We start from the raw sequence: 15,520 nt of genomic DNA on the forward strand, positions 1-15,520 counted from the left end.
GTTTCTGTCTGAACGGTGTGTGCTTTCCTCTGACACTACGTAGTGGCAGAATACGATGCATATCTCATATTTTGGGGCTTCATTAAAGCATTTTTTAATATAGCTCATAAACTATAGGAGATCCCCCCAAAATAATATACCCATGCAAGATCTTTCTGATGAGGTATGATTCATTTCTCTAAGTTAATCAGTTACTGTGTGATTGTCGGATACACAGACACACAGACTTTATTAGTAAAGATAGAAGATATATATACTGTGTACACTGTGGGAGGTGTATCTAACAACAAAAAGTTGCATTTATATAGCGCTTTTCATGTAGGATGTACACATACTGAGGCAGGTGTACAGTATATAAAGTGCGCACATACACAGACATACAGAGGGAGGTGTTCATTATATACAGAGCACACACAGTGAGGGAGGTTTACAGTATATACAGTACACACACAGAGGGAGGTGTTCAGTATATACAGCGCACACACACACTCATACAGGGAAGTATATAGTATATACAGTGTACACAGATGGAATGTACAGTATATACAGTGCACACACATACACTGAGGGAGGTGTACAGCATATACAGTGTATATACACAGTGATGGAGGTGTACAGAATATACAGTGTACATACACTGAGGGAGATGGACAGTAATAATAATAATCCTTGCATTTGATATAGTGCTTTTTACGTCGGGAGGACGTCCCAAAGCGCTTCACAGAACACACTGTAAAGTGAATTGACTGTATATTTGTGGGCAAACGCGGCAGCCAATTGCGCACAGCAATGTCCCACAAACAGTCGAGTAAGGAAACTTGCCCAAGGTTTCGCCCTCTGCCTGGAATTGAACTCAGGTCTCTCGCTTGCAAAGCGAGTGCTCTAACCATTGAGCTACAGGACAGTATATACACTGTACACACACTGAGGGAGGTGGACAGTATATACAGTGTACACACACACTGAGGGAGGTGGACAGTATATACAGTGTACACACACTCACTGAGGGAGGTGGACAGTATATACAGTGTACACACACTGAGGGAGGTGGACAGTATATACAGTGTATACACACACACTGAGGGAGGTGGACAGTATATACAGTGTACACACACTCACTGAGGGAGGTGGACAGTATATACAGTGTATACACACACTCACTGAGGGAGGTGGACAGTATATACAGTGTATACACACACTCACTGAGGGAGGTGGACAGTATATACAGTGTATACACACACTCACTGAGGGAGGTGGACAGTATATACAGTGTATATACACACTCACTGAGGGAGGTGGACAGTATATACAGTGTATACACACACTCACTGAGGGAGGTGGACAGTATATACAGTGTACACACACTCACTGAGGGAGGGGGACAGTATATACAGTGTACACACACTCACTGAGGGAGGTGGACAGTATATACAGTGTACACACACTCACTGAGGGAGGTGGACAGTATATACAGTGTACACACACTCACTGAGGGAGGTGGACAGTATATACAGTGTACACACACTCACTGAGGGAGGTGGACAGTATATACAGTGTACACACACACTGAGGGAGGTGGACAGTATATACAGTGTATACACACACACTGAGGGAGGTGGACAGTATATACAGTGCATACACACACTCACTGAGGGAGGTGGACAGTATATACAGTGTATACACACACACTGAGGGAGGTGGACAGTATATACAGTGTACACACACTCACTGAGGGAGGTGGACAGTATATACAGTGTAGACACACACACTGAGGGAGGTGGACAGTATATACAGTGTACACACACTCACTGAGGGAGGTGGACAGTATATACAGTGTACACACACTCACTGAGGGAGGTGGACAGTATATACAGTGTACACACACTCACTGAGGGAGGTGGACAGTATATACAGTGTACACACACTCACTGGGGGAGGTGGACAGTATATACAGTGTACACACACACTGAGGGAGGTGGACAGTATATACAGTGTATACACACACACTGAGGGAGGTGGACAGTATATACAGTGCATACACACACTCACTGAGGGAGGTGGACAGTATATACAGTGTACATACACTCACTGAGGGAGGTGGACAGTATATACAGTGTACACACACACTGAGGGAGGTGGACAGTATATACAGTGTATATACACACACTGAGGGAGGTGGACAGTATATACAGTGCATACACACACTCACTGAGGGAGGTGGACAGTATATACAGTGTATATACACACTCACTGAGGGAGGTGGACAGTATATACAGTGTACACACACACTGAGGGAGGTGGACAGTATATACAGTGTATACACACACTCACTGAGGGAGGTGGACAGTATATACAGTGTATATACACACTCACTGAGGGAGGTGGACAGTATATACAGTGTACACACACACTGAGGGAGGTGGACAGTATATACAGTGTACACACACTCACTGAGGGAGGTGGACAGTATATACAGTGTACACACACTCACTGAGGGAGGTGGACAGTATATACAGTGTATACACACACTGAGGGAGGTGGACAGTATATACAGTGTATACACACACACTGAGGGAGGTGGACAGTATATACAGTGTATACACACACTCACTGAGGGAGGTGGACAGTATATACAGTGTATATACACACTCACTGAGGGAGGTGGACAGTATATACAGTGTACACACACACTGAGGGAGGTGGACAGTATACACAGTGTACACACACTCACTGAGGGAGGTGGACAGTATATACAGTGTAGACACACACTCACTGAGGGAGGTGGACAGTATACACAGTGTACACACACTCACTGAGGGAGGTGGACAGTATATACAGTGTACACACACTCACTGAGGGAGGTGGACAGTATATACAGTGTACACACACACTGAGGGAGGTGGACAGTATACACAGTGTACACACACTCACTGAGGGAGGTGGACAGTATATACAGTGTAGACACACACTCACTGAGGGAGGTGGACAGTATACACAGTGTACACACACTCACTGAGGGAGGTGGACAGTATATACAGTGTACACACACTCACTGAGGGAGGTGGACAGTATATACAGTGTAGACACACACTCACTGAGGGAGGTGGACAGTATATACAGTGTACACACACACACTGAGGGAGGTGGACAGTATATACAGTGTACACACACTCACTGAGGGAGGTGGACAGTATACACAGTGTACACACACTGTGTGGAGCTGCAGTGCCGCCTGTGGCCGTGGGGGGCGCTGTGGATTGCCGGCGGGGGAGCCTCAGTGCGCAGGCGCGGTAGGCCCGGTGGGCTCGGCAAGATGGCGGCGAAGCAGAGACCGGTCCGCAGGGCCCTGTCCTCGGGCTCGGGCTCGGGCTCAGGCCCCGGGTCCGGGTCCGGCCGCGAGGAGGACCCCGAGCACACGGCGCCGCTCCAGGCCGTCCTGGTGGCCGACAGCTTCAACAGGAGGTTCTTCCCGGTGTCTAAGGACATGCCGAGGGTAGGCGGCCTCCTATAGAATCCATACCGTGATGCCTATGGCGCGCCGGTGCTGTCTGTGTGTGTGTATACATATACTGTTTATAGTATACACTGTATATAATATGCTGTTTGTTCAGTTATATATATGCACACACACAACATATGCAGTCTGTTGAGTTATAGTTACACACACACACACATATATTATATATTGTAGTTTATGGTATATGTGCTCTCCAGCGACTATCAATATACAACAACAACAACAATATAATAGACATCGTACAGATATGCATTATACACTGTGTATATACTGTGCGCATACAATACATACAGGTTGTACGTTGTCTCCGCTATTATGTAATGTTGATATCTATGCTGTTATGTATATCTGTATGTATATATAATAATAATAAATGATAATAATCCTTGCACTTGATATAGCAGCCGTATTAAAAGAAACAGAGGGGAGGTGAGGAGATATTTTTTCACACAGCGAGTTGTTGGGATCTGGAATGCATTGCCTGAAAGGGTGTGGAAGGCGATTCGTTATCAACCTTTACAAGAGAAGAAGATAATTATTTGGGGAGGACAAGTTTGCAGGGCTATGGGGAGAGAGCGGGAGGGGGGGGCGAGTGGGGTTGATCAGGGCTATGGGGAGAGAGCGGGGGAGTGGGGATGATCACAGCTATGGGGAGAGAGTGGGGGAGTGGGGATGATCACAGCTATGGGGAGAGTGCGGGGGAGTGGGGATGATCAGGGCTATGGAGAGAGAGCGGGGGAGTGGGGATGATCACAGCTATGGGGAGAGAGCGGGGGAGTGGGGATGATCAGGGCTATGGGGAGAGAGGGGGGAAGTGGGGTTGAATTGGAAAAACTCTTTTCAAAGAGCGGGTACAGACACGATGAGCTGAATGGCCTCCTTCTGTGCTGTATAATTCTGTGATTCTATGATTATCACGTCTTTGAGACGTCTCGAAGTGCTTCACAGAATATATTGTAAAGTGACTGTGTCATTTGTGGGCGAAACACGGCAGCCAATTAGGCACAGCAGCGTCCCCCAAACAGTCATGGATTGAGTGACCAATGTATTTTTTTTGAAGGAATTATTATCCCCAGAAAAGTGATCCACCAATCAACTCGCAACTGGGTTCCTACTTACTGCTGGGTAAACAAAGGCGTGTGGAGTAAGGAAACTTGCCCAACGTTTCGTCCTGCCACGATTCGAACCCAGATCTCTCGCTTGTGAGGCGAGCGCTCTAACCACTGAGCGACAGGACTCCGCAGTATATTGGTCAACCTGGATGAGTACACAGCTTTCTTGCCAATGGGTCAGAACGTTGTGGAATTATAATTGTATATCGTTTAGAGGGAATGTTTGTGTGTATATATATCTGTATATATATACTATGTACATATATACTGCATGTAGAGATGCATATATAGAGAGACAGAGCCAAGCTAAGACCTGCCATTGTTGTATTTCTGCTGTTTCTTCCTCTGCAGGCCCTGCTTCCACTTGCGAATGTGTCAATGATCGACTACACACTGGAGTTCCTGACAGCGACCGGTGTACAGGAAACCTACGTCTTCTGCTGCTGGATGTCTCAGCGAATCCGAGAGCACATATTGTAAATGTTTCAAGTTTTACAACATCTTCTGTTCTTGGGGGGTGTCTGATTTTCAGGGATTTGTGAATACCCGGAAGTATCCCTCTGGGAATGGTGATCTCATTTATGATCAGAGCTCCAATGGTGTTCTGTTAGTGTTTGCACTTGGGGGGGGAGAATCTGAACTTGAACAAAATGTTTTTTGCTGATTAATTCTCTTATACTGAATCCCTGGAATTTTTTTAATATATAAATTTATTTTATCCAATTATTTTTTCTAACTTTCACCCTACTAATTTTCACCCACAGAATACAGTCACTCCATATATTCTGTGAAGCGCTTTGAGACGTCTCTCAACAACATGATAAGGCGCTATATCAAACTCAAGGATTATTATTAGTAGTACATTACCCCTCTTGCCAGTTATACCGCCCAAGTGGCATTATACATGTGTGAGCTCTGACAGTGAGCATTGCCTACAGTGACTGCAGAGGATGTCACAGCCAAGCGTGACCTCTCCTCACCCGGCTGCCACACACACCCATACAGAACCAGTAGAGGGATTGGGAGCAGGAACCCTGGCTGTTTTTCCCCTCCTGGGAAGGTCAAGGTAATGGTCTCCCTGTGCAGACTCGGCTGAGGACAATAAACTCAGAATGGACTGGGATTCAAACCAGCAAGCTCATGATCTCTAAGATTTGGGGTTGTCTCTAGGGAGCCTGTTCCATACGTTTACTATTCGCTCACTGAAGTAGTGTTTCCACACTTTTGTTTTGAATTCACCCCTTCAATCGCAGGCCGTGACCTCTGATTTTACTGTTCAGTACAAGATAAAACAGCTTATCATTATTTAGTCACTTTAGAATCTTAAAGACCACTTACTCATATCGCCATAATATAAAATTTAGGGCTGACTTCAGTTTATAACCCAGTGTGCGCATGATGTAACCTGCATTTCTTTCCTTCATTCATTCATTAATTCCTTTCTTTCTCAGGAAGTCTAAGTGGAATCGGCCTACCTCTCCAAACACCATCCACGTGATCAGCTCTGAGTCCTTCCGCTCCATTGGCGATGTCCTGAGGGACGTGGACGCAAAGTCCCTGGTGCGCTCAGACTTCATCCTGGTTTACGGCGATATCATCTCCAACATCAACATTGCCAAAGCATTGGAGGAGCACAAGTGAGTGTGTGTTGAGATACACTGTTGGGATACATTACTAGCCTGCAAAGTCCCCATTGAACCACAATTCAATGTATAGGGTGTCCAAAAAGTCCTGTTACTCCCAAGTTTTTTTTATGTAGTACACTAACCAACAACTGAAACATGTGGAAGAATGATAATAATTGTATGCAGAAGTACTTAATTGTATTCAGTGCAAGTGTTTAAATATTTAGATGTTCAGAGGATTATTGCGAGTGTGAACGACATCATTTTCATGATGTCGCTATCTTTGGTGCCACATCTTCCTTGACATGGATGTAGTGAGGAGACGAAATGCATCTCTGACAGCTTGTTTCATCTCCTCCATAGTCTTATGTCGCTATGTTGTAACGGGGGAAGGGGTCGGGGGGGTAACATGGCTTTGTGGACACCCTGTGCAGTGGTTTTCGATTGCCCCCACACTTTTGGTTCCAGTGCTAATGCAGTGGCTTTTTGTGTCTTGGTTCCGCAGGACACGGCGGAAGTTGGAGAAGAACATCTCTGTGATGACCATGATTTTGAAGAAGTCGTCGCCAGGTCACAAGGCCAGGTGTCAGGAGGATGACATTATTGTTGCCATGGACACCAAAACTAACCGTATTCTTCACTACCAGAAGACTCAAAGGCTAAAGAAATTTCGATTTCCCATGGTCTGTATCTGTGTCTTACAGTGACTTCCTCTTCACCAGTACCAGACAATTTTGCCACAGATAAAACGTCCTGTGTGTGTACAGTACACTAAGTGTGGTGTGTGTAGCCTCACCCAGATGGTTCTCTAACGGGTCTCTGGGCCAGAAGGTTGTAGCTTCAAGCCCCTCACCAGAGCTGACAGCTCAGGCTGACGCTCCCAGTGTGGTACTGGAACAGCACTGCTTTGTTGGAGGTGCTGGGATGTTAAACCAAGTTTACTGGCCTCCTCTTGCCCTCCCCTCCACCATCGGCAGCCGTTCTTTCAGCCACAACGCCCCCTCCGAAGCTTTGGAACTCTCTCCTTCAATCCCTCCCAGTCACCCCCTTCTTCCCCTCTTTTCGATCATGACTGAAAGCTTTCCTCTTCAACCGGGCTTACAGTCACCCTCCCCTTAGCTCGGAGTCAGGCTCCGCCATTGTTAAGCACTCCGAGACGCTGCCCCACGTGAAGGCCGCTGTGTAAATGCAAATTGTTGTTTTGAAGATGGTGACATCCTGGTGGCATTTTCCTGCCTGGTCAATATTCCTCTCTCCCTACATGTACTACACACATTGCCAGGGTGAAGCCTAGTCTGAGTTTCAGACAGGAGTAGATCAATGGTCTAGTCACTCATTCCACTTCCTCTGACACACACTCTCTCATCTAATAACCTGGAGTCATTTCACTTTCCAAATTGCCTTGTTCCCAGTTGACTCATCACAGTTGCTTGTTCCGCCACCGGTGCTGTGAGGAAATATATAAAACTAGCTGTACCCGTTGCAGATACTCTTGCAACCAAAGGATCCAATATGGAATGTAGATTGACACACAGACAGACACACAGATACATTTCATCTGTATGTATACTCATCTGGGAGGACTCCTGTGGGAGGATTCGGCGCTTTAAAAGTGTAATTTTGTTGCTGCGGCTTAGCTTCGTCTGTGTTCTTTATTTTGTTCCTGCCGGTTGGCTGCATGGGTGCTCTGTGGCGCAGGATGCCACAGCGACACGGTCAGCCGGCACGGCCACCAGATGTAACTGCAGTGTGTGTGCACATATGTAGGTGCTCTGTGACACGCAATGCCACAGCGCCACTTTGACTCGGCAGCCACCAGGTGTAACCAGTGAAAAACACAAAACTGAAAATAACTCAGGAACGATAGGAGATACCCGAAAACAAATATTCCCAAGTCACTCCTCGGTGCCAAACCTTTCCGTTGAGGTATAAAGCATGTCTCTACATCAATCGGTTATTGAAATCCTTGAAGCGCAGGCAGGCATTGTCGTTTTATTAGTATAGATAGATGTTTCTTGGAAGTGCCAGTGTGAATATCTCTGACCTTGGTCTTTCTGGTGTTCCATATAGACCATGTTCCACAGTGGGAGCGATGAGATCGAGATTCGACATGATCTCTTGGATTGCCACATCAGCATTTGCTCTCCACAGGTCAGTGAAAGAACTGTATCAACATACGCAGATTCGATAACAACTTTTAAAGAGAGAAGTCGATAATTATTTGGGGAGGATAAGTTTGCAGGGCTATGGGGAGAGCGCGGGGAGTGGGACTGATTGGATAGCTCTTTTCAAGACACAATGTACTGTAATATTCTATGATTCTATGCTTGTTGGCAGATAATAACCACCTCTTGTTTGCGTGGTACTGTGCCAGCTTCTGCACAAACCAAAATATTGCAGCTAACTACCAACGCAGAGCTGGGTGGGGGGTGGCAGAGGATCAAATTCTCCTGAAAAATCCCATGACCCCATTGGAAAAGAGAAAGGAATTTCTCCATGCTGACAATCCATCAGACTAATTGATCCCTCAGCTTCTAGCTGTTTTTGTGGGACTTTTGCTGTGTGCAAAATGACTGCCATGTTTGCCCATCAAAACCGTCTGTGCTCAACAGTAATAATGTGAAGCGCTTTGCAACATTTTGATGATTTAAAACACTTATTAAATTGGGGATTTATTATTATGATAAAACTTCTGTGTTGGTATCCAGTTCTAGGCAGTTTGAGCATGAGTGCTGCTGGTGAAGTAACTAACCCCAGTGTTCAATTTGTTGCCAGGTTGCCGAGCTATTTACGGACAACTTTGACTACCAAACCCGGGATGATTTTGTGCGTGGCATTCTTGTTAGTGAGGAGGTGAGTCTTGGTGTGGCGTTTGCTGGTTGCTGTATTGATTTGTACTGCAGAGAGATTGTTTAGCTGTGTTCAGTCAGGGTTAAATGCACAATAGGTTTATTGTAACCCAAATCAAATGATTATATTGTTTTAATCTTGCCCTTTAACAGGAAAATCTAATGTGGCCACAATAGGCCACGTGTCTGACAATTTTAAAAACTTAGTAACCACCAGTTTCAGGCAGGAGGTTGACTATTATTCCTTCCCGCTACCCATCTGACTTCCCAATAGATTCTTTAGACACATCTATCTCATCGTGAGATGACATTGCTCATTTGCTTCTTAGGTATTTGTGGGATGTTGTGGTGCACAAATTGGCTGCAGTGTAGGTTTACAAAATCCACAGTTACTTCACTTCACAGTAAAATCCTGGGAAGTACTTTGAAACATCTTGTTGTGATAAGGGAATGCATCAAACACAAGGATTATTAACAATAATAATAATCCTTGCATTTGATATAGCGCTTTATCATGTTGTCCAGACTTCTCAAAGCCCTTCACACAATATATTGTAAAGTGAATTTAATGTGTATTTTATGGGCGTATAAAAGTATAAAAGCCCCCAAATACTTTTAATTTCCAAAAATGTTGTGTGTTTTTTTCTTAAATCTGTTAGTGTAATGCCTAATTTTTTTTTGATCTGTAATTCCCCCCCCTTCCCCCCCTCAAAACAAATTGGTAACCAGTTAGTGGAATCCTGTAATATACTTTAGTTAGAGTAAGCAAGGAGACCCGGGTTTTATTTGGCAGATCGCTTTCTGGGGGTAATAATCTCTCCAATCAAAAAAATAAAAATAATTTGGTCACTCAATCAATGACTAATTGTGGGATGCTGCTGTGTGCAATTGGCTGCATTGTTTCGCCCACAAAACATACAGTCAATTCACTTTACAGTATATTCTGTGAAGCGCTTTGAAACGTTGCGAAGATGAAGCGCTTTATCAAATGCAAGGATTATTAACTATGTTGAAGCATTGCCTACCTCAGGCATAGCTGTGTGATCATTACCGTGGGTGAATGATGATGGGAGGGGGAGGACTGTTGTCTGCCTCCGGCACAGCCAGGGAATATTCAATAAGATAAATATTGAACGTGTCACTAAATTGAACCCACTATCAGCTCCTGGGAAGATTTGTTCTTACTTTTTTTTTCTCTCTGTGTTCCGGCGTAGCAAATGGATTCAAATCCCTACGTCCCCATCTGCTTTCTGTTTGTATTCCCTCTGCCTATTAATAATTATCTGCATGGTTGCATATCTGCGGTATTTTAATAGTAAAACAGATTTTTTCTGCAAAGGAACCACATCTAGAGAAATAATGGGCATAGAAATTTGACCACTGGGGCCCTATATATCATTTGAGCTTGGATTTACCCGTGTGTTTTGTCTGCGTGTAACTGAATTTGCCTGTAACTCCAAATGGACATATTACATCTGGTTCTGTTGATGTAAAGATACAGTGGACATAGAATAATAGAAACATAATAATAATAATGCTTACATTTGATACAGCGCCTTTTACGTCAGGGTGCCGTCTCAAAGTGCTTCATGGGATTTGCTATAAAGTGGAGTGACTGTGTGTTTTTGTTGGCAAATGCCTAATGATCAGCTTAAAAGTGAGTATGAAATCAATTATGGAGTTACAAATACAGCTTTCATTTATATAGATCCCCTCACGTAGGGTAGGGTCACTGAGCACTTGATTGGGGTTTTAATTTCTCTTTTCTCTTTGACCGTGCCTTCAGCTCCCCTCTCGACTCTCTACCCCCTCCTCGCTCCCTCCCTTCCCTCCCCTCACCCTGACCATTTCCCCCCTGCTCGGGTCCTGACCCAACTGTACAGCGCCTTGGGACGTCCTCCCGACGTGAAAGGCGCTCAATAAATGGAATCTTGTTGTTGTTGTTGTTAATGTAGCGCTGAACTATTTTTGTTTCTGCAAACCTATATTTATCAAATGGCTTTTTCCTCTCTTCCAAAGATGCAAAATTGAGCACTTTTTAATTATTGGTTCTATTCAATGTGCTGCTTTACGTTGTTTTGTGATTGGGCAGAGAAGCAGATGGAATCGCAGTGCTATGCAACTGTGGTGGTAACTGGCCCCAGGGGTTGGAGGTTAATGCTGGGTTTGTGCAATGGTTTTTTCCGGTAACGGTCAGCCTGTGGTTAAAAACCTACTGTGATCGGTAAAACTCTAAAGCTTTGGGTCTCCGAGCTGCTGTTAACAGCATCTGGGCAATGTTCCACGTGGGCAGAATCTTTCTCCGAAGACAAACATATGCCACACAGGGTTTTTCTAAATCTTCCTTCCTTGTGGTAAGGACACCTATAGCCTGTCCTTACGTACGTTGCATTTCACATAATTCATACATAATAATTCCTTCCACAAAAAATTAATAATAATAAATTGGTCACTTTAATCCATGACTGTTTGTGGGATGCTGCTGTGCACAATTGACTACCGTGTTTCACCCACAAATATATACAGTCAATCCGCTTTACAGTGTATTCTGTGAAGCGCTTTGAGGCGTCTCGAAAACATGATAAGGCGCAATATCAAATGCAAGGATTATTATTATTAATTCTCTCTCTCAGCCACCTCCATCTCAACCTTGTTAGGTGAGGAAATGCTAACGAACTTCCCTCTCTGTTGCGTGTGTTCAGATCTTAGGTAACCAGATTCACATGCACGTCACGAGCGATGAGTACGGAGTGAGAGTGTCCAACCTCCTTCTGTACGATGCCGTGTGCTCGGATGTCATCCGGCGCTGGGTCTACCCCATGACCCCCGAAATGAACCTCACCGACGACCAGAAGAACGCAGCCACACACTCCCGGCACAACATCTACCGGGGGCCGGAGGTCAGCCTGGGGCAGGGCAGCGTGGTGGAGGAGAATGTGCTGATCGGCAATGGCTCTGTCATTGGGGCAAACTGCTTCATAACAAACAGTGCCATCGGCCAGAACTGCGTTATAGGTATGTTTGCACCAAGCGGTGCAAATCAATGTTTAGTTTGAAGAAAGGACTTGCATCATTATAAGCGCCTTATAGCACTTCAGAACGTCTCGTAAAACTTCAGAGTTGTGGAGTGCCTGTAATGTATTGGTTCGAGCACTCGCCTTGTGAGTGAAAGGACCAGGGTTCAATTCCCGGGCAGTGTGAAACATTTGGCACATTTCCTTACTCCACACGCCTCTGTTTACCTACCAGTAAGTAGGAACCTGATTGTTAGTCGATTGGCGGATTGCTTTTCTGGGTATAATAATCCCTTAAAACAAAATTTGGTCACTCAATCCACGACTGTTTGTGGGACACTGCTGTGCGTAATTGGCTGCCATGTTTCACCCTCAAAGTACACAGTCAATCCACTTTACAGTATATTCTGTGAAGCGCTTTGAGACGTCTCAAAGACATGATAAGTGCTATTAGCGTTCAGATGCGGCGTTGACAGCATCCACCTGAAGAACATGTAGAGTGGACCTGAATGTCTCGTCTGAATGACTGAATGTAGCTCTCTCCCCAGCAGTGTGCTGAGGTGTCAGCCTAGACTGTGAGTTCAGATATTGGATCAGCTGCTGATCTGTTACATGTTCGAGAATGTCATTGACGTTGGTGCAGCAAGCCAAAACACGCATAATTACCTGCGACACAATATTCATTGTCACTACTTATATATTTTCTTTTGTACAGTGCTTCAAGACATTTGTTTAATGCGAGATGCAATTTTGCTTGAATGTGGGCGGGTGACAGTATTGCTCGTTAAAGGCCGTTTTGATTTCACTCAGTTCTTCAGTTGCCATTTCATTATAAATGCCCTAAAACATGGCTGATTTTAATATTATTAACCATGTCTCTGCACTGCATCTGCCACTGAGGAGTTTTAACCTGCAAATCGGAGTTCAGTATTAACATTACAATGAAAAAGATCATTTGTTTCACTGATCCAACAAAAAAAATCATGCTACACTCCCCCTCTCTCTCACTCACACACACACCTCAAATAATGCCTTTCTCTTGAATTCTTGAATTTGCTGACACCATCTGATTTCACTGCCTCCTGTGAGTTTCTACGCTTTAGGATATTGATTGCTTTAATAAGATTTCCCCTGAGCTCCCCCCTCTCCAGTAGGAACACTCCCCAAGTGCCTAATACCAGCTGTCAATCTAGTTACTGTTTGCTACAAATGTCAGGAGGGCTCTACTGTAATCTATAAGTCAGACTCCAGGTGAGGCTGTACCAATGCCTTGTACAAGCTCCATGAAGGGGCGGTTTCACTGTGTTTTGAGAATGAATGGCCAGTTGGTTAAAAACAGAAGTTGCTGGGAACACTCAGCATCTATAGAGAGAGGAAAAGGGGTTAACGTTTCAGGTCAAGTCATGTGAGTGTTTTGAGTGTGTGTGTATATTATCGTGTGAGTATGCATCGACCTGAAACGTTAACTCACTTTCCTCTCTCCATAGATGCTGCCTGACCTGCTGAGTGTTGCCAGCGACTTTTGTTTTTGTTTCAGATTTCCAATATCTGCAGTACTTTGCCGTTTATTTTCTGACCAGTCGGTTGTTGCTTTAGGCGATGACGTCAAACTGGATCATGCTTACATCTGGAATAACGTCCGTATTGGAGACAAGGTGGAGATCAACAGGTCGGTGGTGTGCAGTGAAGTGGAGGTGAAACCTGGCGTTAAGCTGAACGAACACTGCGTGCTAGCATTCAATGTGAGTAGCAAAGCAGAACTGTCGGTAGGCAGGCGTGTCACTCTCTCCCCCTTCCGTGCCAGTGATTAACCTCCAGGAGAACAATTTCTCACCCCATTGTGGCTAAACTAATGATGCAATTTTTCTTAAGTTTTTTTTTAACTGTGACAATAATGATCGAGTCATGTATTTCATCAACAACAGTTTACTTTTATATAGTGCCCCTCACGCAGGGCAGTGTCCCAGAGCGCTTGACAGTGGCGGAGCACGGCGCAGAGCTGGGGGGAGTGGGGGGTTGACAGTAGGCACGATTGAAGAGGAAGGTCTTCAGACATGATCTGAAAATGGGGAAGGAAGGGGCAAGGCGTTGGGATAGAGGAAGAGTGTTCCAGCGTTTCTCATGTGCTAAGAGGAAACTCTGGACTGTGTGTGTGGTGGTGATGGAGCAGGTGGGCCAGACATCGGCCTGGATGAGTGCAAGCTTCCTGCAGCTGAATATGGACAAGATGGAAGCCATATTCCTTGCCTCCCGTTAACGTCTTGTGAATCTAAACTCCTCATCCATCCTAGGCTCTCCCTCAGACTCACCGAACCAGTGCGCAATCTAGGCGTCCGGTTTAGATTGTCCCAGCTGTCCTTCCTCCCTGCACATCCGGTCCCTGACCAGAACCGCCTTCTTCCTTCACCTTCACCACATTGCCCGCCTCCGACCGTACCTTACAATAACAACAACAACAACTTGGATTTATACAGCGTCCTCCAGAGTCTCAGAGCGCTTACCCCAAATGCAGCCGAAACCCTTGTGCATGTGTTTGTCACCTCCCGCCTGGATTACTCAAACGCATTCCTCGCTGGTCTCCCCAGCTCTACTATTCAAAAAATCCAGCTCATTCAGAACTCTGTTGACCGCTTACTGGTTTGGACCAAACTCCGTACCCACTTCTCACCAGTTCTGGCCAGGCTCCACTGGCTCCGTATCACTGAACGGATCAACTTCAAGATCCTCACAATCGTGTTCAATCGTGTGGAGTCCTGTAGCTCAGTGGTTAGAGCACTCGCCTCGCAAGCGAGACACCTGGGTTCAATTCCAGGCAGAGGGCGAAACCTTGGGCAAGTTTCCTTACTCCACACGTCTAATAAAAGTCCCTCCAAAACAAAACAATAATAAATTGGTCATTTTCAATCCACAACTGTTTGTGGGACACTGTTCTGCGCAATTGGCTGCCGCGGTTCGCCCAGAATATACGGTCAATTCACTTTACAGTATATTCTGTGAAGCGCTTTGAGACGTTGAGAAGACGTGAAAAGCTCTATATCAAATGCAAGGATTATTGTTGTTATTATAAATTGCTTCACTCTGTGGCACCTCCCTACCTCCCCAACCTCACTCCCCAATCCATCACCCAGCGCCTCCGCTCGACTGGCACCGGCCTCCTGCTTGTCCCTTGCGCCCTCTGCCCCACCATTGGAGGCCGCGCTTTTAGCCACTATGCCCAGAAACTGGAACACTCTCTTAAAGCTTCCGCCTTGCCCCCTCCCCTTTGTCAAGTCTCCCATGAAAATCTTTCTTTTCGACCGTGCTTACGGCCATTTACGGCCATGTGCCCACCCCTCCCCCCCCATATAGCTCTGAGACGCTACCCTGCATGGCGCTATATAAATGCAAGTTGTTGTTGTGAGCT

General features: G+C 45.4%; 1 protein-coding gene across 1 annotated transcript in view; it reads left to right on the top strand.

Annotated features, from left to right (window-relative positions):
* The first annotated feature begins 3,287 nt into the window (after positions 1-3,287).
* The window catches only part of eif2b5 (eukaryotic translation initiation factor 2B, subunit 5 epsilon), a 28,177-nt gene continuing 15,944 nt past the window's right edge, over positions 3,288-15,520 (top strand). Inside the window, exons 1-8 of the mRNA XM_007907756.2 lie at positions 3,288-3,493; positions 4,981-5,105; positions 6,081-6,266; positions 6,760-6,937; positions 8,325-8,405; positions 9,030-9,107; positions 11,806-12,118; positions 13,714-13,859. Of these exons, the coding sequence (XP_007905947.1) occupies positions 3,314-3,493; positions 4,981-5,105; positions 6,081-6,266; positions 6,760-6,937; positions 8,325-8,405; positions 9,030-9,107; positions 11,806-12,118; positions 13,714-13,859 (1,287 nt within the window). The 5' untranslated portion in view covers positions 3,288-3,313. The remainder of the gene's footprint in view (positions 3,494-4,980; positions 5,106-6,080; positions 6,267-6,759; positions 6,938-8,324; positions 8,406-9,029; positions 9,108-11,805; positions 12,119-13,713; positions 13,860-15,520) is intronic.

Source organism: Callorhinchus milii, unplaced genomic scaffold (genome assembly GCF_018977255.1).
Source record: "Callorhinchus milii isolate IMCB2004 unplaced genomic scaffold, IMCB_Cmil_1.0 Scaffold11, whole genome shotgun sequence".
In the NCBI taxonomy this organism is placed as follows: Eukaryota; Metazoa; Chordata; class Chondrichthyes; order Chimaeriformes; family Callorhinchidae; genus Callorhinchus; species Callorhinchus milii.